This window comes from Macaca fascicularis, chromosome 19 (assembly GCF_037993035.2).
Source record: "Macaca fascicularis isolate 582-1 chromosome 19, T2T-MFA8v1.1".
Classification (NCBI taxonomy): Eukaryota; Metazoa; Chordata; class Mammalia; order Primates; family Cercopithecidae; genus Macaca; species Macaca fascicularis.
The window spans coordinates 5918495-5932208 of NC_088393.1; the positions used below are offsets into that span (position 1 = coordinate 5918495).

Here is a 13714-nt window from a genome sequence, read left to right on the forward strand (position 1 = left end):
GCCCTTGGCTCATCTGGCTTTTGAACATGGTTTATAGAGCAGTGACGGTGCCACTTATTAAATGCTTATCGGGGCCTGGCGTGGGTGTGGTGGTCGCCAGGGCCCCAGTGCTGACTGGGGCGGGTGTTGCCGACTCGGGCGGGTGTTGCTGACTGGAGCAGGCTTTGCAGCAGGAGCGTCGCGGGATGAAAGGTGGCTCTCCAGTGCTCCCTCCTCACCAAGGAGGCTTCTTTCAGGGCTTCTTGTTAAAATCCGACGTAAAGGACCCGCACAGTGGCTTACACCTGTAATCCCAGCAGTTTAGGAGGTCAAGGCAGGAGGATCCCTTGAACTCAGAAGTTTGAGACCAGCCTGGGCAACACAGCAAGACTCCACCTCTACACAAAATTAAAAATTAGTCAGGCATGGTGATTGCGCCTGTGGTCCCAGCTACTCAAGAGGCTGAGGGGGGAGGATCGCTTGAGCCCAGGAGTTGGAGGCTACAGTGAGCCATGATCGCGCCGTGCGCTCCAGTCTGGGCGACAGAGCAAAACCCTGTCTTAAAAAAAAAAAGAAAAAGAGAATCCTTCACTCTAACCATTCTAAAGTGTGCCACTCCATGTTTTTTAGTACATTCTGAGTTGTGTCAACTATCACACCGTCTTAATTCCAGAACATTTAATCACCCCATGAAGAACCGGCCCCATTACCAGTCGCTGCCGTCCCCCACCCTGTACCCACGAGCCCACTTCCTGTGTCTGTGGGTTGCCAGCCCTGGGGGTTGCAGATCACGGGGTCACACGGTCTGCACTCACCTGCGTGTTCCCAGGGCACATCTCTGTCGCCCCGTGGTTCCTCTCTGGCTGAGCAACACCACGTGGGGCTCTTTGGTGTCTGCCCCAGCCGTCGCTGACACACGGGGGGGACGGGAGAAGACTCCCCGGGGCTGAGCAGCAGGAGGCTGGGTCAGTGGGTCTGGAGGACTTGGCCAGGGAGGTTGCGGGCTCTGGGCTGGGGAGGGGGCCCCTCGCCGGGCAGAACACAGGGCCACTCCCACCATGCCTCCCTTGAAGGCTATGCCGGGAGGGGCCGGGGCCTCCATCCCAGGGTCCCTAGGGAAGCTCCAGCCCCATGCCCCTGCCTGTGTCCCCGTCCCCAGAAATGCGTGTACTGCCGGAAGCGGATGAAGAAGGTGTCGGGTGCCTGCATCCAGTGCTCCTACGAGCACTGCTCCACGTCCTTCCACGTGACCTGCGCCCACGCCGCCGGTGTGCTCATGGAGCCGGACGACTGGCCCTACGTGGTCTCCATCACCTGCCTCAAGCACAAGTCAGGGGGCCACGCTGTGAGTGCCTGCCCGCCTCATTGCCCCTAATCCCCGGCTCCCGCCCCACCGACGCCCACGCTGACCGTCCCCCACACCCTCCGCACCCTCCCAGGTCCAGCTCCTGAGGGCCGTGTCCCTAGGCCAGGTGGTCATCACCAAGAACCGCAACGGGCTGTACTACCGCTGCCGCGTCATCGGTGCTGCCACGCAGACCTGCTACGAAGTGAACTTCGACGACGGCTCCTACAGTGACAACCTGTACCCCGAGAGCATCACGGTGAGTGTGGGGCGGGGCAGGAGGCGGGGCAGCGGGGGGGGGGAGGCTGGGAGCACAGCCACAACCTGAACCCGAGAGCATCACGGTGAGTGTGGGGCGGGGCAGGAGGCGGGGCAGCGGGCGGGGGGAGGCTGGGAGCACAGCCACAACCTGAACCTGAGAGCATCACGGTGAGTGTGGGGCGGGGCAGGAGGCGGGGCAGCGGGCGGGGGGGGGGAGGCTGGGAGCACAGCCACAACCTGAACCCGAGAGCATCACGGTGACTGTGGGGCGGGGCAGGAGGCGGGGCAGCGGGAGGGAGGGGAGGCTGGGAGCACAGCCACAACCTGAACCCGAGAGCATCACGGTGAGTGTGGGGCGGGGCAGAGGGAAACTGGGAGCAGCCTGACTCCAGATCCCTCCACGAGGTCCCCTTGTCCTCAGGCCCCATCAGGAAAAGCAGTGCTCACTGTGTTGTGCAGAAACAAAGCAGAAAGCGACCCGCAGTCAGGGCTCTGCACCGCCCCTCTACCCCCGCCCCCGCCGCCGGCTTTGGGGCTCCAGGCAGAGAACCTTACTTGCCAGCGTGGAGAGGGTCTAAAACCCAGCGACAGCCGCCGGCGTAGTGTGGCCGGGACCTCACCTCCCGCCTGTTCTCCCTGCAGAGTAGGGACTGTGTCCGGCTGGGACCCCCTTCCGAGGGGGAGCTGGTGGAGCTCCGGTGGACTGACGGCAACCTCTACAAAGCCAAGTTCATCTCCTCGGTCACCAGCCACATCTACCAGGTAAGCGGGAAACCTGGCCGCCCCAGTGTGCCTTCGCCAAGCTCTTCTTGTAGGTGTGGGAACGGGAGGATCACACCCCTGCCCAGGTGCCTTTGCTGGGGCACTGGCGGGCGTGGGCTGTGGTTAGTGAGGCCCACAGGGCCCAGCTGAGCCTCAGCTCGCCTGCCTAAGTTAGAGGCACAGGGCTTGTTCGTTTTCAAAGCTAAAGGGCCCTCCACTCGCGTGGCGTTTCCCTTTGAGACACCTCAGTGTTTCTTAACGTCAGTTCTCCCTTTCACCATTTTGGAGTGTATAGCTCAGTACCCCTGGGGTTTTTTTTAATCAAGTTGGTGGTGAGCTTCTTCTCATGATTGTGGAAGAGAAATTATTTAAAAGTGTGGAATCTTAGACCCGACACGGTGGTTCACCCCTGTAATCCCAACACTTTGAGAGGCCGAGGCAGGCAGATCACTTGAGGTCAGGAGTTCAAGACCAGCCTGGCTAACATGGTGTGGGGGTTTCTGAACGCTCAGTGACAGGTCAGAGAGCAGTCACTGGGTGGCGCCAACCTGCACAGCACGGGGGGGTCCTGGACGCTCAGTGACAGGTCCGAGAGTGGTGACCGGGCAGGGCCAGCCTGCATGGCACGGGGCAGGGGTCCTGGATGTTCAGTGACAGGTCAGAGAGCAGTGACTGGGTGGCGCCAACCTGCACAGCACGGGGGGGTCCTGGACGCTCAGTGACAGGTCCGAGAGTGGTGACCGGGCAGGCCCAGCCTGCATGGCACAGGGGAGGGGTCCTGGATGTTCAGTGACAGGTCCCAGAGCGGTGACCAGGCAGGGCCGGCCTGCAGGGCATGGGGTCCTGGGTGCTCAGTGACAGGTCCGAGGGTGGTAACCAGGCAGGGCCGGCCTGCATGGCACGGGGGCGGTCACCACCCAGTCACCACTCAGACCTGTCACTGAGCGTCCAGGACCCTGTGCCGTGCAGGCTGGCCCCACCTGGTCACCGCTCTGGGACCTGTCACTGAGCGTCCAGGACCCTGTGCTGTGCAGGCCGGCCCCACCCAGTCACCACTCTTGAACCTTGCAGAGTCTTCCCTGCTCCTTGAGAAGGAGGTGGTTTCTGGGACAAGCCATCCCCGTGGCCAGCTCTGTGGGAGCTGCCACCAATCTCCAGACACTGTCACTTCTGCTTAGCTCCAGCCTGCCCCAGGGGAGGCTCAGGCAGCTCCTTGGACTTCCTGATTGTGTTCGGCTTAGACCAAGGGCAGGGTTGATTTGCACCCCTTAGCCCATCCCAAGCAGCGGCAAAAGAGAATAATTCCCGCTCAGCTCACCTGGCAGCTCTTCTCTCAGACTATGAGTTTCAGGCTGGGCTGGGTGCGGTGGCTCACACCTGTAATCCCAGCACTTTGGGAGGCCAAGGCAGGAGAATCACTTGAGGCTAAGAGTTCGAGACCAGCCTGGGCAACAAAGTGAGACCCTCCCCCCCGCCAATCTCTACAAAAAAATTTAAAAAATAAGTTGGGCATGGTAGTGTGCGCGTGTCATCCCAGCTACTCAGCTACTCAGCTACAGGCTGAGGTGGGAGGATCGCTTGAACCCAGGAGGCTGAGGATGCAGTGAGCTGTAATTGAGCCACTGGACTCCAGCTTGGGCGACACTGAGACCCTGTCTCCAAAACACACAAAAAAAGAAAAATATCTGCTGGGAAGCATTCAGGTGCATGTCGTACACGGCAGGATGGGTGGGGTGTGTGTGACAGTGACAGGACCCTCCGCCTGCCCCGGGAGCCTCAGAGTCCGGTCCAGGCAGGTTGGACTGGACTCCAAGGAGGGGAGGTTGAGCCAGGACCTCTAGAACACTGTGGAAGTTTGATCCGGAGATCAGGCTGAGCACGCGCCAGTCTCCTTCCCTCAAGAAACCTATGAAGGTAATAGAAACACGTGAATGAATGAAGAGCCATTTATAACGCACACGGAGCACAGCCGTGCTGGAAAATGACAAGGGAGACTCAGGGTGGATCTTGACAACACCCCACAGAAGAGGCGCCGGAAGCAGCCCCCACCCTGGCGGCGAAGGAAGCGGACGGTGCTCGGGTGCTCCCCGGATCATTGACATGTCACCAGAGCCCAGGAGGGGGCCGGCGTCAGGGAGCTCACCCCAAGGAAGCCGAGCTAACGAGACAGTCAGAAATGAGATGATGCCAGCCAGGTGCGGGGGCTCGTGCTATGATCACAGCACTGTGGGAGGCTGAGGCGGGCAGAGCACTTGAGCCCAGGGGTTCGAGACCAGCCTGGGCAACACAGCAAAACCCTGTCTCTACAAAATAACAAAATTAGCTGAGCGTGGTGGCACGCACCTGTAGTCCCATCTACTTGGGAGGCTGAGTTGGGAGGATCACTTGAGCCTGGGAGGTTGAGGCTTCAGTGATCCAAGATCACGCCACTGCACTCCATCCTGGGTGACGAAGCAAGGCTCTGTCTCAAAAAAAAAAAAAAAAAAAAAAGATGTTGCATCTCCAGAGTGCTCAGGGGCAGGGGGCAGAGGCTGTGGAATCAGTGACAGGTGGTATTGGAAGCCAGCAAGGCACTGTGGAGTGCCCGCCTGCCTGCGAGGTGGCAGCAGGACCTCAGTCACACGATCCTGCCAGCGCCCACTGTGTGGTGGCCGAGGAGGTGGGGCTGGAGCTGCCTGCCCCGAGGCCGAGGCCTGGTCAGTGGGGGCTGGGGCAGGCCCAGGTGACAGCAGGGCCGAGTGGATGGGACACCCACATGCCAAGGCCCCAAGAGCCCCCGCCCCACCGCCTGTCCGGAACACTCGGAACACGTTTCCTTCGCACATGACCCCTCGAGATGCTTCTGAGAAGTGCCAGGCAAGACGTCGCCACGGGGAGCCTGGGCTGAGGCGCGCGCCTCTCTGATTTCCTGTAGCTGCAAGCGTATCCAGTTTTCTCAAAATGTTAAAAAGCAAACGCTACTTTCAGAGCTCGCCCCGTGGAGACTCATAGTGAAAGCAGGTTCCAGGGAGGCGCTGGGAGGAAACAGTCTGAGTCTCCAGTCAGGCCCCAGTTCCCAAATTACCCGAGCACAGAAGTTTCCCGGGAGCTCACTTGGACCCGGCAGTGTGAGCGCTGTCCTCCTGGGCGGTTCTGTGCCCTGAGAATCTGGGGCGGATCTCCCCAGTCTTCCCGACCCAGAAACCTGAGCCAGTTTCCGCTGAGTTTCTAGAATGCGCCTTCCCCTCCCGCAAGGCTGCGCGTGTGCCTGCCTGAGTCGCCGTGTGCCTGCCTGAGTCGCCGTGTGCCGCGCCTGCCAGAAGCCGAGAGGCCGAGTTGGGGCCGGGGGCTGGGGAAAGGCTGCGGGGGGTCCTGGGACTCCTGGGGTGGGAGCTCCAAAACCTGCCGCTGCCCGTGGCAGAGCGGAGCCTGGCCACACCGGGGGTGGAAATTGCTTTCCAGGGTGCTGGGGCTCCGACACCAGGACTCCTGCCCAGATGCTCCTCACTGGGCAGGCGCTGGGAAGGGGTCTTCTCCTGGTGGCTTCCCTCTACAAATGAGACGGGCGGGATGGGGCAGAGGGTGGCACCCAGGTCCTTGGTTCCCGGCGGGTTCCTCCACACATCCCTGGGAGATCTGTGCTGTCGTCCCAGGACATGGCCCAGAGGCAACTGGCCATCCGAGAGTTCACACTGGGCACTCCCAGCCCTGCTTCTCCCGCCACCTGTGCCAGCCAAGAGGCCTGTGGAACCCACAGCAGACTCTCTCCAGGGCCCACCTCTGTCTCCACCCCCAGCCATCCCTGGAGGAGTCACAGGGACTCAGGCTTGGCCGCCCTGAGGCCGGGTCTGCGCCCCCATAGAGAGGGAGGTGCTGTGATGCCGGGCTGCCGCCCTGCACGCTACCCGGGGCATCTGGCCCCAGACACACTTCTGTGAGGGTCTTAGTGTGTGCCTTTTGTTCGTTTTGAGACGGGGTCTTGATCTGTCACCCAGACTGGAGTGCAGTGACATCATTAGAGCTCACTACAGCCTCCACCTCAGCCTCCTGGCTAGCTGGGACCACAGGCACGTGCCACCGTGCCCGGCTTGTTTCGAGTTTTTATATGTGAAAAGCGAGCCCTCTGCTATGGGAACCTTCTCCCCGGAGCAGAAGGGCGGTCAGGGCCGGGGAGTGACCCCTGCACATTTCCTGGCTTGGGAACACGGCGCCCGTCGCCCGTCGCCCGTCGCAGTTATGAGGTGGGCCTGGAGACACACGCCTCTCCCTGGCACGCCCTTCATGGGACAGTGTTGTGTTGCCAGAGGGTCCCTGAGAGAATCTCCGCGAGCCTGAGCTGGCGCCAAGCTTAACGCGGTGGAAGTGGGGCGCTCCCTGTGCCCCTCACCAATCAGGCATCTGCCGCCTGGAACAAGGCACCAGCTGGGGAGGCTGGAAGGGGGTGATTTGTCTCTGAGTTGAAGGGAAGAGGTGACCGAGCTGTTTTCAGGGGGCCACACGTAAGCTGGGGGCCCTGTCCTTCACCTCTGCTTGGGGACTCCTGAGCTCAGGCCCCTGTGTCCCCCTGCCCGGTCTCGCCTGCCTCCCAGGCCCTGTTAGGGCACTGTGCCTCCTGCCCGGCTCTGTGTCCACCCAGTGACTCTGTCGCCTTGTCCTGGGGCTGTGTCTTCATGGAGACAGATGTCTGTCGAGCTGGGAGGGGTGAGGGGTGAGGGCTCTGTCTCCATGTGGAAGCTGCGAGGCCCCGCCTCTGCCCCAGGCTGTCCTGTCCTCCATCGTCCTTGCACCATGGGACGGGACCCTCCGCCTGATCCCTGTTTGCTGCAGGCGGTGTCAGAGGAGGACATGAGCTTCAGCTCGGCTGCATGTGGCCTCTAGCGGGCCCCGGGCACCCAAGGGGGCCGGCCTCCCAGCCCCTGAGGCCGTGGCCTGCCTGGAGCACCTGCCAGCCTGGCAGTGCCAGGCCTCTGAGAGCCACATCCCCTGCAGGTGGAGTTTGAGGACGGGTCGCAGCTGACGGTGAAGCGTGGGGACATCTTCACCCTGGAGGAGGAGCTGCCCAAGAGGGTCCGCTCTCGGCTGGTGAGTGCACGAGGCCGGCCTGGTGGCTCCGGGTGACTCCTCAGGGAGCCCATCTGGGACGAGGCAGGGCACAGACTGCATCTTCCAATGGCGTGGACCACCCCTTCCTCCTGCACCTCTGCTGGAAGGGGGTCCTGGCCGCCCCGGCACAGCTGGCCCATGGGCTCCTGGCAGGAGACGCTTCCTTTGCCTTGACTCCGGGTGCGCAGCTCCTGGGCGATGCCCATCATGTGGGGAGGGAGGGTTGGAGGAGCCCTCCCCTTGTCATGAATGTAGAGCAGACCCACCAAGCCCCCTTGCCCTGCAGGACCCGCGCTGCCCGACCCCGCACAGGGCTGCCGCTGAGCCATCATAGGTTTTGGGGCACAGGCGAAGTACAGGCACCCAAGTTGTCGGCTTAAAAAAGCTTTCCTGAGCTTTTTCCTTATTAAACGGGAGCCTGAGTCCTGGAGGCAGCGGAGGCAGCGCTGGCTTTCGCTCCCGCAGCCCTCATGGGCTTCCTTTGTTCTCTTTCTAATCCAGAGGCGAGGTGTTGAGGGGCAGAGCCCATGGGGGAGGTTCCTGCTCCTGGCCACAGCTGCTCAGCCACAGAGAGGTCCCTCAGGGAAGAGATGGGGGCTGGCACCCCACTAGGGGGCCAGAGGCTGGGGCGAAGGGCAGGGCCCCTCCACTGGCAGGATCAGGGGTTTGCACGAAGATGGGAGCCTCTGAGCAGCCCCCACAGCGATCAGGGCTCTGTGTCCAGCTGGCTCCTCTCAGAGGCCGTAGACGGTGGCCAGGGCTGCGCAGAGCGTCTCCACCATGCTAACACTGTGCTTCCGCTCTCCCGCAGTCACTGAGCACGGGGGCACCGCAGGAGCCCGCCTTCTCGGGGGAGGAGGCCAAGGCCGCCAAGCGCCCGCGTGTGGGCACCCCGCTTGCCACGGAGGACTCAGGGCGGAGCCAGGACTACGTGGCCTTCGTGGAGAGCCTCCTGCAGGCACAGGGCCGGCCCGGAGGCCCCTTCTAGGACAGCTGGCCGCTCAGGCGACCCTCAGCCCGGCGGGGAGGCCACGGCACGCCCCGGGCGTTCGCTTGCTGTGAATTCCTGTCCTCGCGTCCCCGACCCCCGAGAGGCCACCTCCACGCCGCGGGTGCCCCCTAGGGCGACAGGAGCCAGCGGGACGCCGCGCGCGGCCCCAGACTCAGGGAGCAGGGCCAGGCGGGCTCGGGGGCCGGCCGGGGGTGCACCCCACTCAACTACTCAGAATTTTAAACCATGTAAGCTCTCTTCTTCTCGAAAAGGTGCTACTGCAATGCCCTACTGAGCAACCTTTGAGATTGTCACTTCTGTACATAAACCACCTTTGTGAGGCTCTTTCTATAAATACATATTGTTTAAAAAAAAAAGCAAGAAAAAAAGGAAAACAAAGGAAAATATCCCCAAAGTTGTTTTCTAGATTTGTGGCTTTAAGAAAAACAGAACAAAACAAAACAAACACATTGTTTTTCTCAGAACCAGGATTCTCTGAGAGGTCAGAGCATCTCGCTGTTTTTTTGTTTGTTGTTGTTTTAAAATACTATGATTTGGCTACAGAGCAGGCAGGGAAAGAGGCCCAGTAATTGGAGGGTGAGCCTGGGGGTGGGCAGGACGCCCCAGTTTCGGCACAGCCCGGTCACTCACATGCAGCCTCGCTCTCGCCTCTCCCCGGCTCCTGGACTTCCATGGTCTGGGTACCAGTGCCTGTCCCCGCTCTGCACCTGCTGGGAGGAGGCCCAGGCTCTCTGGTGGCTGCCCCTGTGTGCCTGGCCAGGGGAAGCCCCGGGGTCTAGGGCCTCCCTCCGTCTGCGCCCATCTTTGCAGAATAAACTCTCTCCCAGGGTTCGTCTCTCTTTCTCTCTCTCACCCGAGAGAACCGCAGGGGTTCCAGAGGCTTCCTTGCAGACGAAGCACCCCTGGACCTCCCATGGCTCAGGGTGAGGGAGGCCCCAGGCCCTTCTGGTTGGTAGTGAGTGTGGACAGCTTCGCAGCTCTTGGGGCGCAGTCCCAAGAGTGGGTCGGGGACACAGGGCCAAGGCAGGCCTTCGGGGTCCCATTCGCCTGCTTCCGAGCAGGGACAAGGCCTGGTGTCCTTGGTCCACCCGCCCACGCTGCTGTCTTGAGGGGAATCGGCTTCTTAGGAGTGGGTTGAGCTGATAGAGAAAAACGGCCTTCGGCCCAGGCTGGGAAGCGCCTTCTCTGGGTGCCTCTCCCTCGCCAGCTCTGAACCGAGCCTTCCCCGCCTTAGCTGTCTCCTGCCCCAGGGAGGGGTGGAGGGATAATTTGCTTGTATTAAAAAACGGCTGAGGCAGGAGTTTGGGACCAGCCTGAGCTACATAGCAAGACCCCATCACTACAAATTTTTTACAGGTTAGCTGGGTGTGGTGGTGCACGCCTGTGGTCCTAGCTCCTCGGGAGGCTGTGGTGGGAGGATTGCTTGAGTCCAGGAAGTTGAGGCTGCTGTGAGCTCAGATTGCACCACTGCACTCCAGCCTGGGCAACAGAGCGAGACCCTGTCTCCAAAAAAAAAAAAAAAGCAATGTTTGTATTATAAAACAGTGTCCTAACAGTCCCCAGGCTAGAGAGGACTAAGGAGAACGGAGAGAGTTATGCAGGAGCAAGCCTTTCATTTCCTTGGTGGGGGAGGGGGGCGGTTGCCCTGGAGAGGGCCGGGTGGGGAGGTCAGGGGGGTGTCAGCCGAAACGTGGAGGTGGTCCTCTGCACGCAGCCCTTGCCCAGTGTGGCGCTGACACTGTATTCTTACGTTGTTTGAAAATGCTATTTATATTGTAAAGAAGCGGGTGGGTGCCTCAGCTGCCCTTGTCCCTTGGGGGTCACACCCATCCCGTGGTGGGCTCCGGGACAGCCTGCGTAGACGGGCCACAGAAGGGCAGGCCGGAGCTGCACGCTCTCCCCACAAAGGTATCTGTTTCTTACTCTGTGCAAAGACGAGACAAAACCCAGCGCCCTGGTTTTTCCCCACCCGAGATGAAGGATACGCTGTATTTTTTGCCTAATTTCCCGGCCTCTAGGCTCATAATGAATTAAAGGTTCATGAACGCTGCGAAACCCCGTTCTGCGCCCTGGCACGTGTCTTCATTTCTGAGCCTGTGCTAGGGGGACCGATGTCGGGGCCTCCCTGGGGTGGGGCTGCCCGCGCCCCGTTCTCCTGGGAGAAGGTTTGCTTCCAGAGCTGGATGTCCCTCCGCTCGCACTCTCCAGCGTCCCCAGCACTCAGCGGCTGTTGTGCCCCTCACACTGTGGCCAGGCTGGGTGACTGCTGCAGCAGACCCCGTGATTCCCCCCCCAGTTCCCTGAGGGCCTGGGCCTGGCCTCACTTGTCCCAGCCAGCAGCTGCCCTGTCCCTGTCCCCAACCCAGTTCTGGTGACACCTGAGCCCGGGGAGCGTCGCTTGTGGTGGTGGCTGGCGGACGTGCTGGGGCTTATGGCCCTGGATGGCCACTGGGACCCCGCAGTCCTGGCCTGGGTCACTCAGTGCCCACCCCACCAGGCCTGGAGTCAACAGAGGGGACACTGGAGACCTGAGCCTCCCTCAGGGAGGTGACCCTCCTGTGCCTCGTGTGCTGCAAGAACATGAAGAGGCCCCTGTGGCTGGAGCGGGAGGGGGAGGGGGAGGGGGGAGGAGAGGAGGCAGGTTGTGCAGGGCCTTGTGGGCCTCGGGCAGGACTTGGGCTTTGACCCTGAGGAAGGTGGGAGCCATGGAGGGCTGTGGGCAGGGGAGGGATGGGCCCTGACTCAGGTGCTCACAGGCGCCCTCTGGTGATTGTTGTGGGGAGGAGATGGGGTAAGGGCAGAAGCCAGGGACCAGGGCAGGGGTTAGGTGTAGTGAGAAGCAGTGGACTCTGGGTGCATTTTCGGGGCAGAGCCAATAGGATTTGCAGATCATCCGAGTCCCTGGAAGGAGGCGTTGAGCTGGGAGGGGGTTGGATTTGAACGCGAGACGTCCAGGTGACGATGCCGGGCCTGGGGAGGCCGCCCCAAGGCAGGAGGTCAGGGGCCATCAACTGGCAGGTGTTGGAAGTAGAGGACAAAATCACCTGCAGGGAGTGGGTGGAGGCGGGGACCCAGGACTGGGTCGTGGGTGCTGGGGGCTGGGACACCTGGTGGAACCCAGACCCAGCAGCCAGGGTTCAGGGGGACACGGCCAGGCCATCCCTCCCTGGGCCCTGGCATTCCCTCTGCAGAAGGAGGGTCCGCCTGCCTGCTGTGCTGAGGGCTTGTGTCCTGAACAGAGGGGGCCCTTGACAAAAGCTTCATCCACCAATCACCCCCAGCACCGAGTCTCCCTTCTGGGGCCCTCCCGCCTCCTGCATCCTCTCAACACCACCAGGACTCAGTTCCCCTGTCTGCTGCAGGTGAGGAAGAGGGATCCAGGGTGGGGTGAAGCCTGTGGCCACAGGAGGCTTAGAGGCTCCGCCCGCTGCGATTTCCCGACAAAGACTGTGTCCCTCTTCCCCGTCTCGAAAGCCTTCCCTGTGTGTGGGGACAGACACAGCCTGAAGCCAAAGCCTTTGGGGTGCCCCCCTCCCCTGCCCCGGGCCCTGGGTGGCACTGACTGATGGATCAGCGTCCCCAAGCCTCCCCAGGCTGGCAGAGGGACTGTGGCAGGAGCAGGTGGTGCCTGCAACATCCTTTCCGTTGTTCTCCAAAGGCTCTAAAACGGGAAGGCAATATGGGACAGGCCATTGCTGTCTGCTGAGCAGAATAAAAGATGAGTGGATAGGTCCCCAAAAGGACCACCGTGCGGAGCCAGTGAGGCCTGCACTCGGGCCAGGGTGGTCGCCCCAATCCGAGGTCTTGCATCTCGGGGCGGCGTGTGAGACTCTGTAATCAGCACCCGAGTTTGCTTCATTTATTCCAGCGGCAATATTTTTATGCAACCCCTGTGCCAGGCTCTGGGGAGATGGCTGAGGAAAAGGGGGAGAAACCAAAAATACATCTTTAACGCATGCTCTGAAAGACAAGAACGGGTCAGTGGTGGAGGGTAAGCAGTGGTCGGTCACAGACCACCAGAGGGGTGTCAGTGGACACCCTTTTTATTAAAGAGGGACTCTTAAACAGATCTGACCTCCCCATGGGATGGCAGATCAGAGACTCAGGCTGTGGGTACATTGCGTTGAGAGCAGGCACCTTCTAGGGCAAGGCCCGGCAACATACAGCCCTCCAGCCAAATGCAGCCCGCCACCTGTTTTTGTCAATAAAGTTTTATTGGCACATGGTCATGCCCATTTTTTTACATATGGCAGCTGGCGCCCAGCGACAGCAGACCTGAAGAGTCGCTGCAGACCCCACCTGGCCTGCAAAGCCCAATGTAGTTCGAATCTGGCTCTTTATGGAAAAAAATGTGCTCAGCTCTGACTTAGAAAAAGTGAGTAGTGGCAGCCTCCACCCCTTCTCTATGCCTGCAACAGAACGTTCTTCCGTAGGGACAGCCCCTCGGTGCCCAGGTCCACCTAGCCAACTCCCCCGACTGCCATCCGCAGGAGCAGGTGGAAAAAGGAGGCTCTGACCAGGGACTTGGATTCATCTGTCCATCTGGCGGACCCACTGGGGGCGCTCTGCCCTCTACCCTTGGACCACCTGCTGCCCAACTGCTGGGGTCGGGGAGAGCCTGACACACTCAGCCTCTGACCCCGGCAGCGGCCCCTCACCAACCCCACCATTCACGGGCTCCCTGCCACTCTGCAATGGAGAGTTCCGGCTCCAACGCCGCCACAGTCAAGATTCACGGCTCCCATGATGGTGCTGAGATCCCGGTGTGTCTCCCTCTCTCCCTGTGGCCACCGCCCCGGCTCCTCCCACAACCTCCACCTGTCCCTCGGCCCCGCAAGGCAGCTCTGGAACTCAGAGTCACAGCCTGGTCATGACCATCAGGGAGAGAAGCCCCCAGGGACTTCCCGGGCCAGGCACAGAACACAAGGAGGCTGGGGGACACGCCTGGGGCCTTGGCACCAGCCAGGGGAGGGTTATTTATGGATTAGATTTCCCCAGCGCTGCTGCTCTGTTAATGGAGAAAATAAAAATTATTTGCTGCTGCAGGCGGTGTGAAGGGTGACAGCGACCAGGAGGCGGGCAGAAGAGTGGGTGGCTCAGGGCATCCCTGCCTCCCAGCTAACTCGGTGACAGGGACAAATGCTCCCCTTCTCGGCAGCTTCCAGACGGAGAAGGAGGTGGGGGCCTTCTGGCCACAACAGCCTCCACCCCCACCAGCCCCAGCAGCTGCTTTAGAAACACAAAGCCGGCAGTGTGCGGTGGCTCACGCCTAT

At 61.2% G+C, this 13714-nt stretch overlaps 1 protein-coding gene across 5 annotated transcripts in view; it reads left to right on the plus strand.

The window, feature by feature from the left end:
• KDM4B (lysine demethylase 4B) overlaps positions 1-10496 on the plus strand; it is a 185391-nt gene extending 174895 nt beyond the window's left edge. For all 5 annotated transcript variants that reach the window (XM_065535027.2, XM_065535028.2, XM_074025438.1 and 2 more), the window contains 5 exons: positions 1139-1324; positions 1419-1583; positions 2228-2347; positions 7316-7408; positions 8241-10496. In XM_065535027.2, coding sequence (XP_065391099.1) covers positions 1139-1324; positions 1419-1583; positions 2228-2347; positions 7316-7408; positions 8241-8417 — 741 coding nt within the window. In that variant the 3' untranslated portion in view covers positions 8418-10496. The remainder of the gene's footprint in view (positions 1-1138; positions 1325-1418; positions 1584-2227; positions 2348-7315; positions 7409-8240) is intronic.
• Positions 10497-13714: the final 3218 nt, after the last annotated feature.